We start from the raw sequence: 19280 nt of genomic DNA, 5'->3' as shown, positions 1-19280 counted from the left end.
ATTGCTTGGCCCTGCATCTCTGTTTTAATTACTTAGTTCTTAATTCAATATTTAAAATTTCATACTTGTCTTTTAGTTTGTATTCTGTAAACATTTCCCATATTTTCCTTCAATTAGAAAGTAAGCTACAATAGATAGTCAAAGAACAAAGAAAACTTACAGCCCAGGAACAGGCCCTTCGGCCCTCCAAGCCTGATCCGATCCAAATCCACTGTCTAAACCTATCGCCCAATTCTTAAGGATCTGTATCCCTCTTCTCCCCACCTACTCATGCATTTGTCCAGATGCACCTTAAATGAATCTACCATGCCTGCTACTACCTCTACTGGCAACGCATTCCAGGCACCTACCACCCTTTGTGTAAAGTACTTTCTGTGTGTATCCCCCTTAAGCTTTTCACCTCTCACCTTGAGCATGTGACCTCTCATTATTGAATCCCTCACCCTGGGAAAAAGCTTATCTCTATCTACCTTGTCTATATCCTTCATGATTTTGTAGATCTCAATCAGGTCCCCCCTCAATCTCTTTTCTTATAATGATAACAATCCTAACCTACTCAACCTCTCTTCATAGCTAGCACCTTCCATACCAGGTAACATCCTCGTAAACCTTCTCTGCACCCTCTCCAAAGCATCCACATCCTTTTGGTATTGTGGCGACCAGTACTGTACATAGTATTCTAAATGCGGCGAACCAATATTTTCCACAATTTTAACATGACCTGCCAGCTGTTATACTCAATACCCCGTCCAATGAAAGCAAGCATACCATATGCCTTCTTGACCACTCTATCCACCTGTTCAGTCACCTTCAGGGTACAATGGACCTGAACTCTCAAATCTCTCTGCTCATCAAGTTTCCCAAGGCTTTTCCGTTTACAGTATATTTCGCTCTCGAATTAGACTTCCCAAAATGCATCACCTCACATTTGCCTGTATTGAACTCCATTTGCCACTTCTCCACCCAACTCTCCAGTCTATCTACATCCTCCTGTATTCTTTGACAGTCCTCTATGCTTTCTGCTACTCCATCAATCTTCATGTCATCTGCAAACTTGCTGATAATATCAACAGTGCCTTCTTCCAGAACATTTATGTATATCACAAACAACAGTGGCCCCAGCACTGATCCCTGTGGAACACCACTGGTCACCCTTCTCCATTTTGAGAAACTCCCTTCAACTATTACACTCTGTCTCCTGTCACTCAACCAGTTTTTTATCCACCTAGCTAGAACACCCTGCACACCATGTGACTTCACTTTCTCCATTAGTTTACCATGGGGAACCTTATTAAATGCCTTACTAAAGTCCATGTATATGACATCTACAGCCCTTCCTTCATCTATCAATTTGGTCACTTCCTCAAAGAAATCTATTAATTTAGTGAGGCACAATCTCCCCTGCACAAAACCATGTTGCCTATCATTGATAAGCCCATTCTTTTCCAAATATAAATAGATTTTATCCCCCAGTATCTTCTCCAGCAACTTCCCCACCACCGACGTTAGGCTCACAGGTCTGTAGTTACCCAGAATATCCTTACTACCTTTCTTGTACAGGGGGACAACATGAGCAACCCTCCAGTCCTCCGGCACCTCACCTGCGTTTAAGGATGCTACAAAGATATCTGTCAGGGCCTCAGCTATTTCCTCTCTCGCCTCCCTCAGCAACCTGGGACAGACCCATCCGGTCCTGGGGATTTGTCCACCTTAATATCCTTTAGCCTACCCAACACATGCCAACATGATCCAAAGTAAACAAACTTCTGTATCTAATCTCAACATTGATCATGTCGCTCTCCTCAGTGAACACTGATGCAAAGTAATCATTGAGAATCTCACCCATTTTCTCAGGTTCGACACACAACCTTCCTTCCTTATCATTTAGTGGACCAACCCTTTCTCTAGTTCCCCTCTTGCTTCTTATATAAGAATAAAAGGCCTTGGGATTCTCCTTAATTCTGCTCACTAAAGTTATAACATGACCCCTTTTAACCTGTTTGATTCCTCATTTAAGATTGGTCCTACTGTCCCGATATTCCTCCAAGGCCCGTTTTGTTCTTAGCTCCTGGACCTTATGTACACTTCCTTTTTCCTCTTGGCTAGTGGCACAATTTCTCCTGTCATCCACGGTTCACTGACCTTTCATTTCTTATCCCTTATTTTCAAAGGGACATACCCATCCTGCACTATCTTTGAAAGCCTTCCACATAGCAAATGTGGAATTCCCTTTAAATAGCTGTGACCAATCCACATTTCCCAGTTCCATCTAATTTTGATGTAATTGGCCTTGGCCCAGTTTAGTACTCTTCCCTTAGGACCACTCTCATCTTTGTCTATGAGTATTGAGATGTACAAGAACAGAAACAGACCCTTTGATCCAACTCATCCATGCTGACCAGATATCCTAAATTAATCTAGACCTGTTTGCCAGCACTTGGCCCATATCCTTCTAAAACCTTCCTATTTATGTACCCATCCCAGGTGCCTTTTAAGTGTTGTAATTGTACCAGCCTTCACCACTTCCTGTGGTCACTATTCGCAAAGAAATCCCCCACTGCAACTTCTACCACCTGGCCTGGCCCATTCCCCAACACCAGGTCCAATGTGGCCCCTTCCCTCGTCGGACTATTGACATACTGAGTTTAGTATCTATCACAGACCAATGAACATGCGGTTTATCTGTGATGTCACATTTTTGTGCTGGGCCCCTGATCCTGGGCTTCAATATATCCTGTTTAAAAAAAAAAGCCTTGCAAACTATGAGCCAAAAAAGCACCGAATTCCCACACTGCCTCCAAATTCCTCAAACAATATACTCACTCAGGCTGCATCTCATTCTGGACTTGATCTCTCCCTCCTGACCATGAGAAGCTTACTGATGTTGTACATTCAACAGGCCCTCTGTTAAATAGATGTAAAGTTGCCAAGGTCCTTGATGTTTCATGCATTTTAAATTCACTGACAAGTAAATTAAGTGACATTTTATCAAATTCCTATTGAAAGTCCACATAGACAATATGAACTATATTATCATCAACCTTCTCTGGTAACACTTCAATCAAGTTAATTAAACACAATCAACCTTAAACAACTCCTTGCTTACTTTTGCTCATGAAACCATATGTAACCAAGTGATTATAAGTTTTGTCCCAAATTAGTGCTTCAAAAAGCTTTCCCACCATTAATGTTAAACCCTAAATACTGGGCTTATCCTTATACTTTTGAGTAAGTGTGTCCCATTTCTCCAGTCCTCTGGGATCATCTCTCTATCTAATGTTAAAAGGTTATAGTCTGCATGCAGGGATGTCCCCACAATGGTGAGTACTTCCAGCGATGTCATGTCGGAGAATCAGGTCAGCATCGGATGAGTGGTGCCAAAGGGGTTTGGTAGGTAGTTAATGAGGTGAGTTTAGGATGGTCACTCAGGAAAATATGCTGGGGAGAGGAAGTCACTATGAAACGTAACAAAAATGAAACTGTGCCAAGATTTAAGAAGCCCAATAACTTTGGATTCTTCATTGGTAACAGCAGATTCAAAGTATTCATTCTGTAACTTAGCCCAAATTCCAAGGTGCAATCCTCAGTGTATTTAAATGCAAGAGGTATAATGTTCATATAATTTTGTTTCACCTGAATGATAAAACACTATTGATATATTAACATAAAATATTGCAGATGCTGGAAATCTGAAACAAACACAGAGAATGCTAGAGATATTCAGTAGATCTGGCAGCATCTGTGGAGAGAGAAACAGAGTTAATGTTTTGAATCTGGTATGAGTCTTCAGAATTGAAATGTGTGACTTTAAACATTAATTGCATCTTTACCCAGTAAATATAATGTCTGGACTTTTGGGGGTGGGGTGGGGGGTGTAGGGAAGGGATTTATGCAGAATGATTGGAGCCAGAGGGAAAAACAGAGATCAGAGGATGAACAGAATTAGTGCTGAAGCAAACAAACTACATCCAGCACATATGTGAAAGGCATTTGTCGATGGATTCAGCAGATCTTGCCTCCCTGAGCTTCCCAAAGTCAGTGACAGTCAAATTTAAACTAGTGGCTGAATTTAGATATGTAACCTTACTTTAATATTTACCATTCTTTCTGAAAGAGAGTTGGTTTCTTTCCATCCCACCCCTGTGTCGCAGAACTATCCAGGCTCTACTAAAGTTGAAAATTGGAGTCAGGATCAGTCTTTTAAAATTGTCATACCTCATCAGCCCAAAATTATAAATGTAATATCTCCCTTTACCTCAATGATGGGTGAATGCTCCATGGTACTCACTCACCGTGGTACTAGGCATTCTTCATATAATAGTCTGAACAGATAAAATAAAATTCAAAACTCTTTGAAAATATAAGGCTTTCTTTGTTGGAACAGCACAAATTATGGGTGATATAGTGAAGTGCTTAAATTTCTAAATGGGTGGTGAGAGCCCATTGGCTTCTATCTGTTGTGAGGTCAGCAGTTAGGATGCAAGGTGGTATGGTGGCTCACTGGTTAGTATTGCTGCCTCACAACGCCAGGGACCCAGGTTCGATTCTGGCCTTGGGCGATGGTGCATGTGGAGTTTGCAAATTCTCCCCAGGTCTGCGTGGATTTCCTGCAGGTGCTCTGGTTCCCTCCCACAGTGCAAAGATGTGCAGGTTAGGTAGATTGGCCATGCTGAATTGCCCCATTATGTCCAGAGATGTACAGACAAGGTAGGTTAGCAATGGGAAATGCAGGGTTTCAGAAATAGGTTAACCCAGTGGGCTAAATGGCCTGCTTCTCCATTGTAGGGATTCTATAATGGATCACTGACATTGAGTGTAAAACCTTAAACAGTGTAATACTTTAGCAATGGAAGTATCATATGAGACATTTGCACATCCACACACATAGCCTTAGCTTATGTTTGACCCCATCCGCACATACCATATGAAATATTGAAGGCAATTGCAGTCCTCCAATATCGTGAGGGTTAGTAAGGTGTCAAGGGATTTGGAATCCTTTTAAAAACCAGCAGAGCAGCCTAAAAAAGCAACAAGGGAGGAAAAGGTGAGATTTGAAGGTAATAGCTAGTAATGTAAAGAAGATTACAACAGCATTTTAGACATATAAAAGGTAAGAGAGAGGCAAGAGTGGAAATTGGACTGCTAGAGAATGAGGCTGGAGAAGTAGTAATGGGGAACAAAGAAATGAGGGAGAATCTGATTAGATACTTTTCATCAGTATTCACAGTGGAAGACACAAGTAATATACCAGAATTTCATGAGCATCAAGGAGCATAGGGAAATTGAAATGTCTGAAATTAGATAAATTGCCTAAACTGATGGACTACATCCATGGTTCTGAAGGAGACAGCTGAAGAGATTGTAGAAACATTGGTGGTGATCTTTCAGGAATCACTGTAGTTAGGGAGGTTCACAGAGGACTGGAAAATGGCAAATGTAACGCCTCTGTTTAAAAAGAAAGGGAGGCAGAAGATGGAAATTTGTGGGCCAGTTAGCCTGGCCTCGATTGTTGGTAAGAGACTAGACTCCATTATTAGTGATGAGATTGTGGAGTACTTGGAAGTGCATGGTAAAATAGAGCTGAGTCAGCATGGCTTCATCAAGAGGAGGTCATGCCTGACAAATGTTAGATTTCTTTGATGAGATAACAAGCAAGTTAGACAAAGGAGAGCCAGTGAATGTAAGTAAGATGGGAGCCCATAGTGTTTGGGACAAGATAGTTGCATGGATAGAGGATTGGCTGACTGACAGAAAACATTGAGTGGGAATAAACTCATCTTTTTCAGAATGGAAGCCAGTGACTAGTGGAATTCTGCAGAATGTATTGCTGACACTATATAAAGCTCCAGTCAGGTTACATTTTAGAATATTGTAATCAGTTTTGGAGTCCTATCTAAGAAAGGATGTATTTCGATCCTATCTAAGAAAGGTTGTACTGGCATTTAAGGGGATCTGGAGGAGGTTTACAAGAAAGGGGATGAAGGGCTTGTCATCAGAGGGATGATTGAGATCTCTGCATCTGAACTAAAGATGAAGGAAAATCTGACTGAAACTTGTAGAACACTGAGAGGCTTGGATTGAGTGGACATAGAGACTATGTTTCCACTGGTGGGAAAAACTGGGACCCAAAGGCACAACCTTAGAGTGAAGACATGACCCTTTAGAACTGAGTTGAGGAATTACTTTAGCCAGAGGGTAGTGAATCTGTGGGGGAAGTCTCACTAACTTGATTGAGTTTTTTGAAGAAGTAACAAAGAGGATTGATGAGGGCAGGGCAGTGGACCTGACATATATGGACTTCAGTAAGGCGTTTGATAAGGTTCCTCATGGTAGACTGGTTAGGAAGGTTAGATCATTTTAAATACTGAGAGAATTAGCCACTTGACTGGCTTGAAGGTGGAAGGCAGCGAGTGATGGTGGAGAGTTGAGTTTCAGACTGGAGGCTAGTGACCAGTGGTATGTCACAAGGATCAGTGCTGGGTGCACTGCATTTTATAAAGCAGTGCAGTTCAGGCAGCATCCAAGTAGCTTTGAAATCGACGTTTCGGGCAAAAGCCCTTCAGGCTTGGGCTATTCTTCCTGGAGTATCCTGGTGACCTTATGGAGGTTCATAAAATCATGAAGGCCATGGATAGAGTGAATAGCCAAGATCTTTTCTGTGGGGGTGGGGGGAGTACAAAATTAGAGGGCATAGGTTTAAAATGAGAGGGGAAAGATTAAAAGGGATATCACAGCCATATTTTCCACGCAGAGGGTGGTGTGTGTGTATAGCTGCCAGAGGAAGTGATGGAGACTGGTACAATTACAACATTTAAAAGGCATCTGGCTGGGTATATGAATAAGAAGGGTTCAGAGGAATATAGGCCAAATGCTGGCTAATAGGACTGGATCGGTTTAGGACATATGGTTGGCATGGATGCATTGGACCGCAGGGTCTGTTTCCGTGCTGTACATCTCTATGTCTCTAACTCATTGCCACAGAAGGTTGTGGAGGCCATGCCACTGAGTATAGTTAAGACAGAGAATCATAGGTTCTTGATTAGTAAAGGGGTTCAAAAGTTACAGGAGAAAGCAGGAGAATGGAGTTGAGAAATATAGCAGCCACGATTGAATGGCAGAGCAGACTCAATGGGCCAAATGGCCTAATTCTGCTCCTGTAATTATAGTCTTGTGGTGTAAGTTGAATGCAGCTGATCCCATACAGACCGATTACCAAACCTTCTGTTCTATATGACTTAGTCATCTTAAGTACTATGTCATACCCTACACAGCTGCATCATAGTGACATTAAGTTCAGAGACAGAAATTTTAAATTATATTTAATCTGCTACCTATTCCCTTACTCAAGTCACAAGTCCAATTTTTTTTTCTTTATGAGAGTCTGCAGGTTTGCTAATTCAATGAGAAAGCATACTGAGAGATCGGAGTCCCAGGAACTGGCTCACAGGTGAGCAGGGCTAGAAGCACTAGACTCTAACTATGATTGTCATTAGATATGACATTGAAACAGTACTCGTAATCATTAATAGGTGAACATGTTTACACAGCTGGGTAAAATTAATTTATTTATTTATTTAACAAAAGCATAACCCTGTTTGTCATTAAATGCATTATGTCTTTGGTAAATTAGCAGAGGATCTTCATACAACTAGGTTCAGTATTATTGCAGTACACTGTGATCTGTACGCTCACCCACTTCTACTTGAATGACAAGTATCTACTAACTTTTAATTATTTCTCATTTGTTAAAAGCCATATTCCTCTTGTTAATTTGACAACCTGCTTTTTCTCAATGTGTAATCATAACTGTGTTGAATGTTGATTGTCTTAAATGGAAAATCATTGGAATACTTTCCAAGTGTTCCTAGGAATACAGTTGGCAATGATACAATTCAAACTGAAATATGATCATAACACTGCAAAATAATGACTGCAATCCTTGCACAGATCAACAATATGAAAAAGTTACACTGATCTCTTCTAGACTCCCCCTTTCCCGAAATGGTAAAAAAAAATTAGCTTATGAACTCAACAACATGAAGAAACAAGGAAGGAGATACTGAACCTGACTGTGAAAAGGAGCAAGATTCTGACAAGAGACACTATAATTCGGTAAAACATTTTTAAACACCCTGTGATTTAATTCTGCTCGCTCTAACAACTCTGACCCTGATTGGCACAATTATTACAGAGAGTTAATTCCCTACACATCAGGCCTTACTGGGTTATTATGGAATCTGGAAGTACATTCATTGATAGTTGTGATGACAGAGAATTGTGATGTCAGAATAAGCATCACTTATTCCCCCCCACCACCCCAGCGGAGAATTTGAGTTGTATTAGCCATGATCATGTACCAGTGATCTCAGCTTCAGGTAGCAACTACTACAACAAAACAATTGGACTAGAGGGAGATGAAAATAAATAAACAGCCCTTTATAAAGTTAAGGATTGAGGATGCATGGCAGAGCTCAACATTAAAATGAGGAGGGCTTCAGATTTTAAATCAGAGACAATCAGAGACCACTATCCATAAAATCAACAAGAGGAGGAAGAAGAAAATAAGGAAGAGTCCATTAATTGAGAAACCAAACTGAAGGATTCAATAACTGCTGACAATAGCAAAAAGAAGAAGAGTATAGGGAACTATGGAAAGCAGCAATGTGGTTTTCCCATGAGTGTTACTGCTATTATTATTCTTGTAGCAGTGACCATAGTAGCAGCAGTATGCATATGACCCAGACTATTTGTAAGACTGATATTTTATAACTGCCTAAATAGTTAGTGTTATTAATTAACTTCAAAATATCTGCCTAAACAAATCTTCATGCATATATGTTACAAGGGCTCAAGGAACGCTGAAATCATATGATACTGACAATAGTGTTATGCCCAAGAAAATATGTAATGATGGCATTTAGTGGCAGCTAATTGGTTTGAAAAGCTGAAATCAAGCCAGTGTCAACTGAAGTTGTCCCAAACTTTAAACTAGACTTCTAAAACTTGGAAACTTTTGTCAGGACCTTTGAAATTCCTGAGGAATTACTTTTAAATCCTTCATTTCTCAAGACAATTAGGAATTTGACTACCTGCTTTTCCCCTCATTAACTATTTGTTGATCCATGAAGCAAATATTTATTTTAAATAACTGGAACTCTGACAGGGTATCATTGAGGAAAAAAGCAGGAAGTCAAACTCCAAAAGGCTACAATGTTGTGTTCAGCTTAGATCATACGTAGTTGTTATGAGCAATGGTTGAGTCTTGCAAAGAAATAAATGACACATATGAACTGCATATAATCAACCATTCATCAAAAAGGATGAAGACTCAGATGCTGAAAGTACATCATTAGTTCCAGAATTCAGCCACACAATTATAATAAATGACACATATCCATCTGTCATGACAGACAGCATGTTGCAGAGTGATGCTGCACATTCAAGTCATGATAACTGTATAAGGATTAGAACTGGTTATGTCATACATCCACTGAAGTGTGAGCTTCATGTGTGAAGATAACGAATCTGTATGCATCCTTCTAGCTGTTTATCAGGTCTGAAGAAAAGGTGGGGGGTGTGTATTTTTATATAGATTTCAAATCAACAGTTGACATCACAACATTTGGCCTTCCAGTACACAGAGTGTAAGTCTGAGATAACAGTGAAATGTACATAGTGTGTTTAATAAACTTCAAGACATCAGTCTCAACAAGAACACAGTTTTTGTGATATCTGTTAGAGATGTGTAACACATAGGGAAAGCTCATATTATATCATATCGCAGTGTTGCAGTCCAAGAAGTCAAGTCAGCCCCTGTCATGTTAAGAATAGCCAGTGGCTTATTCCAGGATGTGGATTTCCATTTTTTCCCTTCATTTTGATTTAACAGACATTTTTGTGCAGGAGAATAAGTGGTTTATATGGAATTAAAAGAAAATATTGTTCATAATAGAGGTCTTTTCATTCAGCATTGTGTAATGCAAGTTAATTTTTTCCTTTTAAAAATCATAGACATTTCAGTCCAGTAAAAAGCTATAGAACAACAGAGGAGAAGAATTAAATGGACAATGTGAGCTGAATGTTCCTGTTTCTTTCCAAAATGCCCTTTTATTTGAGCTTCTGTTCAAACATAAGAACAAGTGAAAGAAGCCAAGCTCTTGGTGATACTATTGTACATTACTGTGTAAATGGGAGTATGGCTTCAGTTTCCTGACTGATCAGAGACATTACTGCTCAGCACAAAAGGTTCCAGAGGAAAGTTTCAATGATTTACAAGTTAAGAAACAGGAGTTCAGAAATAAATCCCATCTAGAAAAGATAAGGAAATATCAGTGAACTACACCCTGAAAAACTGTAAACTAATTTAAGTTCGCCAAGACTTTTTAGCCACTGAAAAAGATAACTTTAGAGTCAATGATAAATATTGTTTTAATGTCATAATTTTTAAACAGGAACAGAGTCCTCTTTGGGAGCCTTATGTCACCAGGATTAAATTGTGAGCATTTCACTCACAGATGCTGTACATAATAAGCTTGGCAGGGTCGCTTATGGCGCAGTGGTACTTCTGAGTCAGAAAACTTGGGTTCAAGTCCCAATTGCCCCAGAAATGCATCATAGCATCTCTGAACTGGTTAATTAGAAAATATTTAGAGGGCTCTCATAATGCACTGGTAGTGTCCCTAACACTGAAGCAGGAGGCCTGGGTTCAAGTCCAACACGCTCCACAAATGTGGAATACCATGTCTATACAGATGGATTAGAAAATATCTAGCCCAAGTTTGATTGCGACATGTGTCAGTGTTTTAACTATTTTGTTGTTGTTTCATCAATTACATTAAATTAGGCAGTAGATATAAAGATGGCTGAGTAGATTGAATTTGCATTTAAAGCTATTGTTCTAAAAAAATAAAATCAGACATTTGAGTAACGACACAAAGATACTCATGTGAGTGTTATCTCTCAGTATGGATTGTATATTGATACTCTGTTCTGACATGCGTTTTGGCACTCAAATGGATTTTTATCGGTGTGTGCTCCTACAAATATATGTACTTTTAAAGCTTTCTGTTTATTAAAAAATAAACTCATCACGGGATCTTTGACTAAGCATAACATTCTCACATTCAGACCCTTTTTCTAAGACACCATGGCCCCTGTGTTTTTCCTGTTGTATTCAGGTTTTTTTCTGGTCATTTCTTTTAACTGTGCACACAAATGCTTAGCATATCAAGTACATACATAATGAGGGCGGTGGGGGGAAGTGATTCATTCATGTTACCCTGCTTTAAAACCACACAACACAGACTACATTGATTCCCTGGGGCAGGCAGCACACACAGGCCACCACCTCTACAGTGAGTGTGCATTGTCTCAATGATATCAATGGAGAAATCTTACAGCCTGTGTGAGGAATTGCTACTGAAATAATCTTTTCACCAACAGCTTCAATTCTTTCTGCCTTGGTTTTGAGAGCAGCCCTATGGATCTCTGGGATTATAGCAAACTTTATTTTTATTACTGCTATAAACCTTAGGGCTAGGATTGCGCCTTTCTCTTCCTCTTTGTTGTTTGACTATAACAGGACTTTTAACAAGATATTGTTGCTAATTCAATGACTGCAACTGTTTGCATGCTATGACAGTAAAAGACACAGTCAAATTCCATTGTAGATTTTCTTAAAAAGAAAACAGGATATTTATTGTAATTAATCCCAAGTCTAAATAAACCTCTGAGTTTCATGTACACATGCACTCGAAGTTCACTCACACACACATACCACACGTTCAGGCAAAATGAGTAGGAGAACAAATTAAGTAAGTTTGTTAGAATCCCATAAAAATATTAAAGGTAAATAGTTCTTGTAGATTGATGAACCTGGATTGTTCCAGGCAGGACTCTGTGTTCTCTTGGCATTGAGGCCAGGATTGGATGATATTGATGGTCAATTTATCTTTTCTTCTAGAGCCCGCAGCTGCTGGGTTTATTTTTAATAACTGTTTTTGTTGTGTGGATGGTCAAATAGCAAACAGGGCTTGAGGACATTTGTTTTCAGCCTCTTCTGTTCTCATTTCTGTTCTGACAAAATCAACTTCTGCAACAAAGCTGGCTCATCACGTGATCCACACTCCCCAACTGACCAGTCGCCCAGATACATCTATGATTTGTGGATTCCAAGTCCATGGTTTCAATTTGATAAGGTTATAGTTGAATGAGTTCTTTTTTGGTAGGAGTTCAGTGCCCAGAGGTGCTTTTACTTAAGGCACAGTCCCCACCCAGGTGAAAACACCTAGTGATTAGATGTCCTGTGAAGAGTTAGGAAATGACCCAGTTCACACTTCTGTAAAGTAATTATTTTTTTCTTCTGAGGCTTTCCAGACAAATTGATTTCACTTAATGTCTTTGAAATGTGTCAGGTACAATCATGAAGATGTTAAATCATCTTATAAACTGCTATCTTAGCTGACCAGAATGATGTTTCGATCTTGTATAACTCAATCTATGGTTTTCTGCCAGTTAATATACAAAGCCATTTTTGACAGAAAGCGTGGCTTTGTAACAGTACATATAGGAATTCGTTATCTGAAATATGTACTGTTTATTGTCACAAAGCCTTCCTGTTAATCTCTCTACAGCTGCTTGCTATTTTTAGTTAGTGTAATACTGTATTTATTCCAACTGCTATTTCTGCTTTCTTTCTTTTTGGGTTTTCCACTCTGCATATTTTTCTCCTCTGACATTTCAATTGCTTTGATTTAGTGCCCCTTTTGTGTACTTGTTTATTTCAAATTCCAGCCCCCCCCCCCCCCCCGCTTCTCCATTTAACTTATTTTACATTTTCTATGGGATGAAATAATTCTACAGCTTCTGACGTGTAAATGAGAGAAGATCTTTCAGCCCTTCAGTTCTGCTCCACCGTTCAGTTAGAACAAGGCAGGTCGCGCCCGGTCTTTATTTCCTGCCTTAATTCTCTTACCTAGCAGATATCTATTGATAACAGTTTCCTACCAGACATTGTCAAAGATTAATTTTCCAGACTTGGTCATATTGGTAGAATGTGCAGCTCAGCAAAGTATAGGCAGTTCTCTGCAAGAAAGGGTGCAAAATTTGGTGGAAAATTGCTATCCCAAACTCCACACAGTGGTCCAATCCAAATAATTCCTTCAAGACAAAATGGTTGATATTATTTCTCTGTGTGAAGCCACCTCAAAAGGTTTCATCCCTTGAAAACTGCAGCATCAGGCAATTTGGCTCAACACATCCACACCGACCGTCTGAGGGGTAACCCACCCAGACCCATTCCCCTACCCTATACTTAGCCCTGACAATGCACCTAACACTATGGGCAATTTAGCATGGCCAATTTGCCTAACCTGCACATCTTTCGATTATGGGAGGAAACTGGAGCACCCAGAGGAAACCCACAGAGACACGGGGAGAATGTCCAAACTCCACACAGTCACCCGAGGCTGGAATTGAGTCAGCAGTGCTAACCACTGAGCCACCGTGCCTTTAGACAAAAAACATTTGTATGTACATTTGTAAGAGTTTCATTACTTCCTTCAAGGGTTTTGAATTTCAGATTGTGGTGAAAAGTGTGTAATCTATACATATATGATGTATAAAGTTTTGAAATTTGGGTGGATTACATTGCAAGTGATTGAATGTCTTGCCAGTTGCCAAGTTGGCGTACCTTGGCAAGTGTAGTGTGGTTTGGACCTGGAGAAGACATGGCTGGAAAAAAAATGTGGGTGGTTAAGACCTTATAAGGAATGCTCTAATTCGGTCCAGTTAAGGAGGGAAACCTGCCAGGCTGGTGACTTCACAGGGTATTTACTGCCACAGCTTAATCCAACACTGCACCCGTGACTAGGAAAATTGTGATGGGGACAAGGGCATGTTGGTCATTGGCAAGCAGGCCACCCACTAGATTTTAGGTACCCTCACCACCTTGAAACCTGCCAGCGGGAGAAGTGTTAAAATCCAGTCTTGGGTATGTAACAATAAGATATAACATTTTAAATATACAGAGTTTTTGATTGTGTTTCAAACATTTAAAGGTTTTGACTGAGCTCAAAGCAATAACTTTGATAGAGAACTTAAAAGAATTTGCACTAAATGGCAAGATGGGGAACTATGCCTGTCCTTGGCTTAATTCCCAATAACAGCAAAAAAAGTTGCTTTTTGATGGCTCCCCTATGAGTTGAGTCCAGATATTGCAGTTGAGGAAGGACATGAGCTACCATTGCCTGTTTCTGTTCACTTACTTAGAGACAAAAAAACTGCAGATGCTGGAACCCAAGGTAGACAGACAGGAGGCTGGAAGAACACAGCAAGCCAGGCAGCATCAGGAGGTGGAGAAGTCAATGTTTTTGGGTGTAACCCTTCTTCAGGCCTGCCTGAAGGGTTAGACCTGAAACGTCGACTTCTCCACCTCCTGACGCTGCCAGGCTTGCTGTGTTCTCCCAGCCTCCTACTTGTCTACCTATTCACTTACTGTCTCTCACCTAGTAAACAAATGATCAAAATCCCTGGAATGAAAATTACTGAGTTCATTCTTGCTGCAGAAGGACTGAATGACATATGGTGTGGTGAAACCTGCAGAGGGCTGTTGGGTTTACCAGTAAAGAGAGTGGATATTATTTACAACAAGAGAAAATGAATGCATGTGAGGAATGAAACAAAAGTGAGAAATAGATAGATGCCTTTCTCCTTTGTTGCGCGAAAATATAATCTTGGTCTGCTTTCATAGGCACTTGGGTTCCAACAGGTCACTTGAAAATATCCAAATGGTTTAGAAATAGGATGCTGTCCTCCAGTTTGTTTATTGCCGTATTATACACTTTCCAGTAACACATGTGAAGAGTGAGCTTCAAGATGTTAGAGGAGCACTGATAAAATGAGGATCAAGTTCCCACTCTACATCCTAGCATTTATACAAGTAAATGAACATGCATTGTGCAGATACTATTCAAGGTTGATTTATGGGCTTCACTTCTAAAGAAAGTATTGTGACAACAATATAAATCTGCATGGCAGTCTTAATGCAGTACAGGCTTGTGTGTGAAACTTGGAAAGAGGAGACAATACTCTTTATTTAAAAGGGCAGGAGAAAGCCCTGCCATGCAAACTATGCCCATCTATTAGATCTAGTGCAGTGCAACACTGGCCAGTCCTACCTTGGCAGCTGACACCATGTTGTTAAACCTCTTCCTCATCTGCTCCAATGTTCTTTGGCTATCAGATAGAGAATTAATTCTGTCCACCACCAATCAGGCTGGATAGAACTCCTGCCTGGGAGACTGCCCAAGCTTCCCAAAACAAAATAACTCCTCTGGTGTACTTCTTTTATAAGCATGTCACAAGTAGTATCGCAGATTAACATGCCGTATACACTAACTGTTATCCTGAACTAAGAAGCACCTTTCAAACAGGAGTTAGACTAATAGCTCGAATATATTTCTTCCTTCCTCTCCCACCTCCTGCAATTCAATATCCAAACAGAAAATTGTTAGGCTTCATTGGGCTGAATTTATGAATTATAATGTTGCGACAAGAGAATTTTTTCCTGTAGTATGTTTGTTCACAATTAGTTATTTTCCACAGAGAAAAATGCTCCACTGTCAGAGATGTTGAAGTCAACTAATTAATAAATAACAGGCAATGATCAGCAATCTTGCTAATATGTGGTTAATGGGCAAAAATCCCTCACTTGCATTTTCTTTAAGATAAAGGCTGTTAGGCTCAGAATTCAGATGGCAAATCAAGGGTTACAGGAAAATGGCAGGAAAGTAGATGTGACAGATGTTGAATCAGCCATGAAATGTATCCAGGAAGAACTAGCAAAGGTGGAAGCTGTACAATCATTATCATTATAAATATGTTAAGTATGTGTTGAATTCAACTTTTTAAAGTTGAATAATGACGATGGCATTTTGTTATTCCTTTGTCAAATGGAAAGAAAGAAATAATTTCTATTTTATGCACTTTTCATAACCTCAGAGTATCCCAAACCATTTTACAGACAATGATAAATACTTGAAGAGTAGGCACTGTTGCAATGTATGGAAAATCGACGATTCAGGCAGGACCCCTTCAGGCTCCTGCCTGAAACATTTATTCTCCTGCTCCTGGGATGCTGCCTGACCTGCTGTGCTTTTCCAGCACCACACTCCCAACTCTGATCTCCAGCATCTGCAGTCCTCACTTTCTCCCAGATTAAAACCTCATTTGCACAGTTCTGAAATGCAGAGCATGTACTTTAGCTTTGTTCATCCAACCGTGAAATTGAAAGGGGGTGGGGGAATAAAGGTAACTTCAGTTTCGTTTAAAGCGAAGGTAAGCATTATGTTAGGAGCACTTCAAAGTTGTCTTTTAAATGTTTTGAAAATCTTACCCACTAAGCCTCACCACAAAATTTGTACAAAATCCAGAAAACAACCCAACGTTTTACAATTAAATGTTTTAATGGTTGCATTAAAATATCACATTGCAAACATGTTACCATTTATATATGGTCTCGTATGCACAATGTTGGAGAGCTGCATCCCCAGATCAACACTCCATAAAAGGAGGTGAGTTAAGATAAGCAACAGCGGGTAGGCAAGCCAAGATGGACAAAAGTGAGGACTGCAGATGCTGGAAACCAGAGTTTAGATCAGAGTGGTGCTGGAAAAGCACAGCAGGTCAGGCAGCATCCGAGGAGCAGGAAAATCGACGTTTCGGGCAAAAGCCCTTCATCAGCTGATGATGCCTGACTTGCTGTGCTTTTCCAGCACCACTCTGATCTAAACAAAGCCAAGCTGGAATTTGAAAAGGCGGCAAATTGTGGGATGAAAGGAAGCCTGACCACAATGATATTAGAAGGATGCAAATTTGACACATTAACCCCACCCGGTAAATGTTGCCATTTGTTTAATTCCAATTCGTTTTGTGGTTAACCACTTCAGGGTGTAGATAAGTTTATTTCAGTGCAGGCATCTTTGTGGTACACTGGGGTCCTGAGAGGAAAGGGAGGGGGTTTTATCAGCTTCTTTGTTCAATCTTTCCTTGGCAATGAATGGAGCAGTGAATAATGTGCTGGGAGATAGACGGCGCTCAGTCGCAAACTGCAAACTCAAACCTCACCGCGCACTCCAGCCGACATTCGCCTTGTACCTGGTCCAGTGGCCCTGGTTTTAACATTTTAACCCTTTGAGGACAGCAGCAGCATTTTCTGTCCCCGGGGGTCTCGCCGGGCTCCAGTATTGGCTCTTCACTCCAAAGCACTGTCGATGGTTCCTGTCCGTTCTGCGACTTACTCTTCACGATGTCTGTCTTTCAGAATTTACAGAAAGTAATTTCTGCAGATGCTATACGAAAGAAAAAAGGTGCGTGGCAGCATTTTCGAGCTCTCAAAGGGTTAAAGTCTGAAGGGAATCTGTGGAGTTTATTGTGTTTGTGTTTTTTATCTGATTTACGTTGCCCGCGTTAGTTGAATTATATGGAGATTTAGTACTCCTTACTATGGATATGGGAGTGACTTTTCACCCTTTTAATTGATTTGTAATGATGAATGAGCAGAATCCTTTCCTTTACCTATTGTAGGACTACCCTAAGGAAGGGTTTCATCACAGGAAGTGTTCATGAAAATCTAAGATCAGCAGCTTTGTTCCCTTGTGCAGGAAAACACTGGAGAGAATGTGTTGTACCTCTCCTGACTGGCCAGCCATCCTGGATACAGTCGGATGTCGGGTCCACAGTTCCTACTTTAACACTGGTTTGCGGGACAGGCGGAACTGATTTGTGGCCGCTGCTCTCTGGGGTTTCCTGTGGCTTCGTTTCTCACTTTCTAGCAAACTCGTGCAAGCGGCACACTTCCCAAACAGGAAAGCCACCCCCGTCGTCAGCAGCGTGTTGTCTTCGAGATCTTCAATCTTATGTTGGTGCCATGGAATTCTTTTAACAACATTCCCTGCTGTTCTGAACCTCAGATCTGCACCCGGCTTCCTGCTAAATATTACAGTCATGACTAAAGTGGCAATGTCTTAATTAGGAAGGTGCATGTCAAAAATTCTTTGGTCGGGAGGCAGAACTGCAATGACTCACTTTCACTGAAATGATATTAATATACAAGCGATGAAATGATTTGTAGTTACTACTTTTTCGTTGTGAATTTTGTAGTGCTGTTACTTTATGCTTCTACATGGGACCAGACATAGTCAATTGCCACTGGGCTCATAGATTCCCTCAAACTTGAGCTGCTGTGGATTTTTACTGGGATCTTCTGAGTAGAGCTTTCATAAAAGCACAGCATAGCTTTAAGAATTCTGTCAGAGTGGAATTTACAGTTAGGGGAATTCAGGACCTGCACCCCTTTTATGATATTAGCAGCTTTATATTGAGTAAGGCAACTTCTCAAGGGTCATTGGGGATAGGAAATAAATGTTGGTCCAGCCCATATCCTATGCATGAATTACAAAGAAAATAAGAGTGCAGAATCAGAAGGATGTTGTGAAACTTGAAAGGATTCAGGAAAGATTTACAAGGATGTTGCCAGGGTTTGAGGATTTGAGCTACAGGGAGAAGTTGAATAGGCTGGGACTGTTTTTCCCTGGAGCGTCAGAGGTTGAGGGGTGACCTCATAGAGGTTTATAAAATCGTGAGGGGCATGGATAGGGTAAATAGACAAGATCTTTTCCCTAGGGTGGGGGAGTCCAGAACTAGAGGGCATAGGTTTAGGGTGAGACAGGTAAGATTTAAAAGGGACCTAAGAGGCAACGTTTTCACATGGAAGAATGAGCATATATGAAATGAGCTGCAAGGGGGGAAATTGGTGGAGGCTGATACAATTACAGAATTTAAAAGACATCTGGATGGGTATATGAATAGAGTTTATAGGAATATAGGCCAAGTGCTGGTAAACGGGACTAGATTAGGTTAGGATATCTGGTCAGCATGGACAAGTTGGACCAAAGTTTTGGTTTCCGTGCTGTACACCTCTACGATTCTGACTGTCAGTGAGTAGATCAAAGAGTGAATATATAGATGAGTGAGTGGTAGCAGAAGGATGAGTTGGTAGGGTGCAAGGTGGGCAGGGATGGGTGATTGGCTGAGGTGGGTCAGCAAATACTAGGGTAAGTTGAGTAAGTGGGTGATGTTATAACAACGAGAAGGTCATTGATGTCCTCTTGTTACAATAAAATGTCATTGATGCCTTGCAGTTGGAGTAGAATAAAGTCACCAATCCTCTTTCCAGTGCTAATCTAAGAGGCAATTCAGCAGTTTGTGATGAAGAATAGACA

General features: G+C 40.5%; 1 protein-coding gene across 5 annotated transcripts in view; it reads left to right on the top strand.

Moving 5' to 3' along the window:
* Positions 1-19280, top strand: part of ppp2r3a (protein phosphatase 2, regulatory subunit B'', alpha) — a 342270-nt gene that overhangs the window by 233262 nt on the left and 89728 nt on the right. The window contains exon 1 of one of the 5 annotated variants that reach the window (XM_072572895.1): positions 17011-17366. The exons of the other annotated variants lie outside the window; for them this stretch is intronic. Within the exon in view, the coding sequence (XP_072428996.1) occupies positions 17346-17366 (21 nt within the window). The 5' untranslated portion in view covers positions 17011-17345. Of the gene's footprint in view, positions 1-17010; positions 17367-19280 lie in introns of those variants that run through there. 5 annotated transcript variants of the gene reach the window in all.

Source organism: Chiloscyllium punctatum, chromosome 6 (genome assembly GCF_047496795.1).
Source record: "Chiloscyllium punctatum isolate Juve2018m chromosome 6, sChiPun1.3, whole genome shotgun sequence".
Lineage (NCBI taxonomy): Eukaryota > Metazoa > Chordata > Chondrichthyes > Orectolobiformes > Hemiscylliidae > Chiloscyllium > Chiloscyllium punctatum.
Note: the sequence above shows the minus strand (reverse complement) of the source record. Positions and strands in the feature narration are given on the sequence as shown.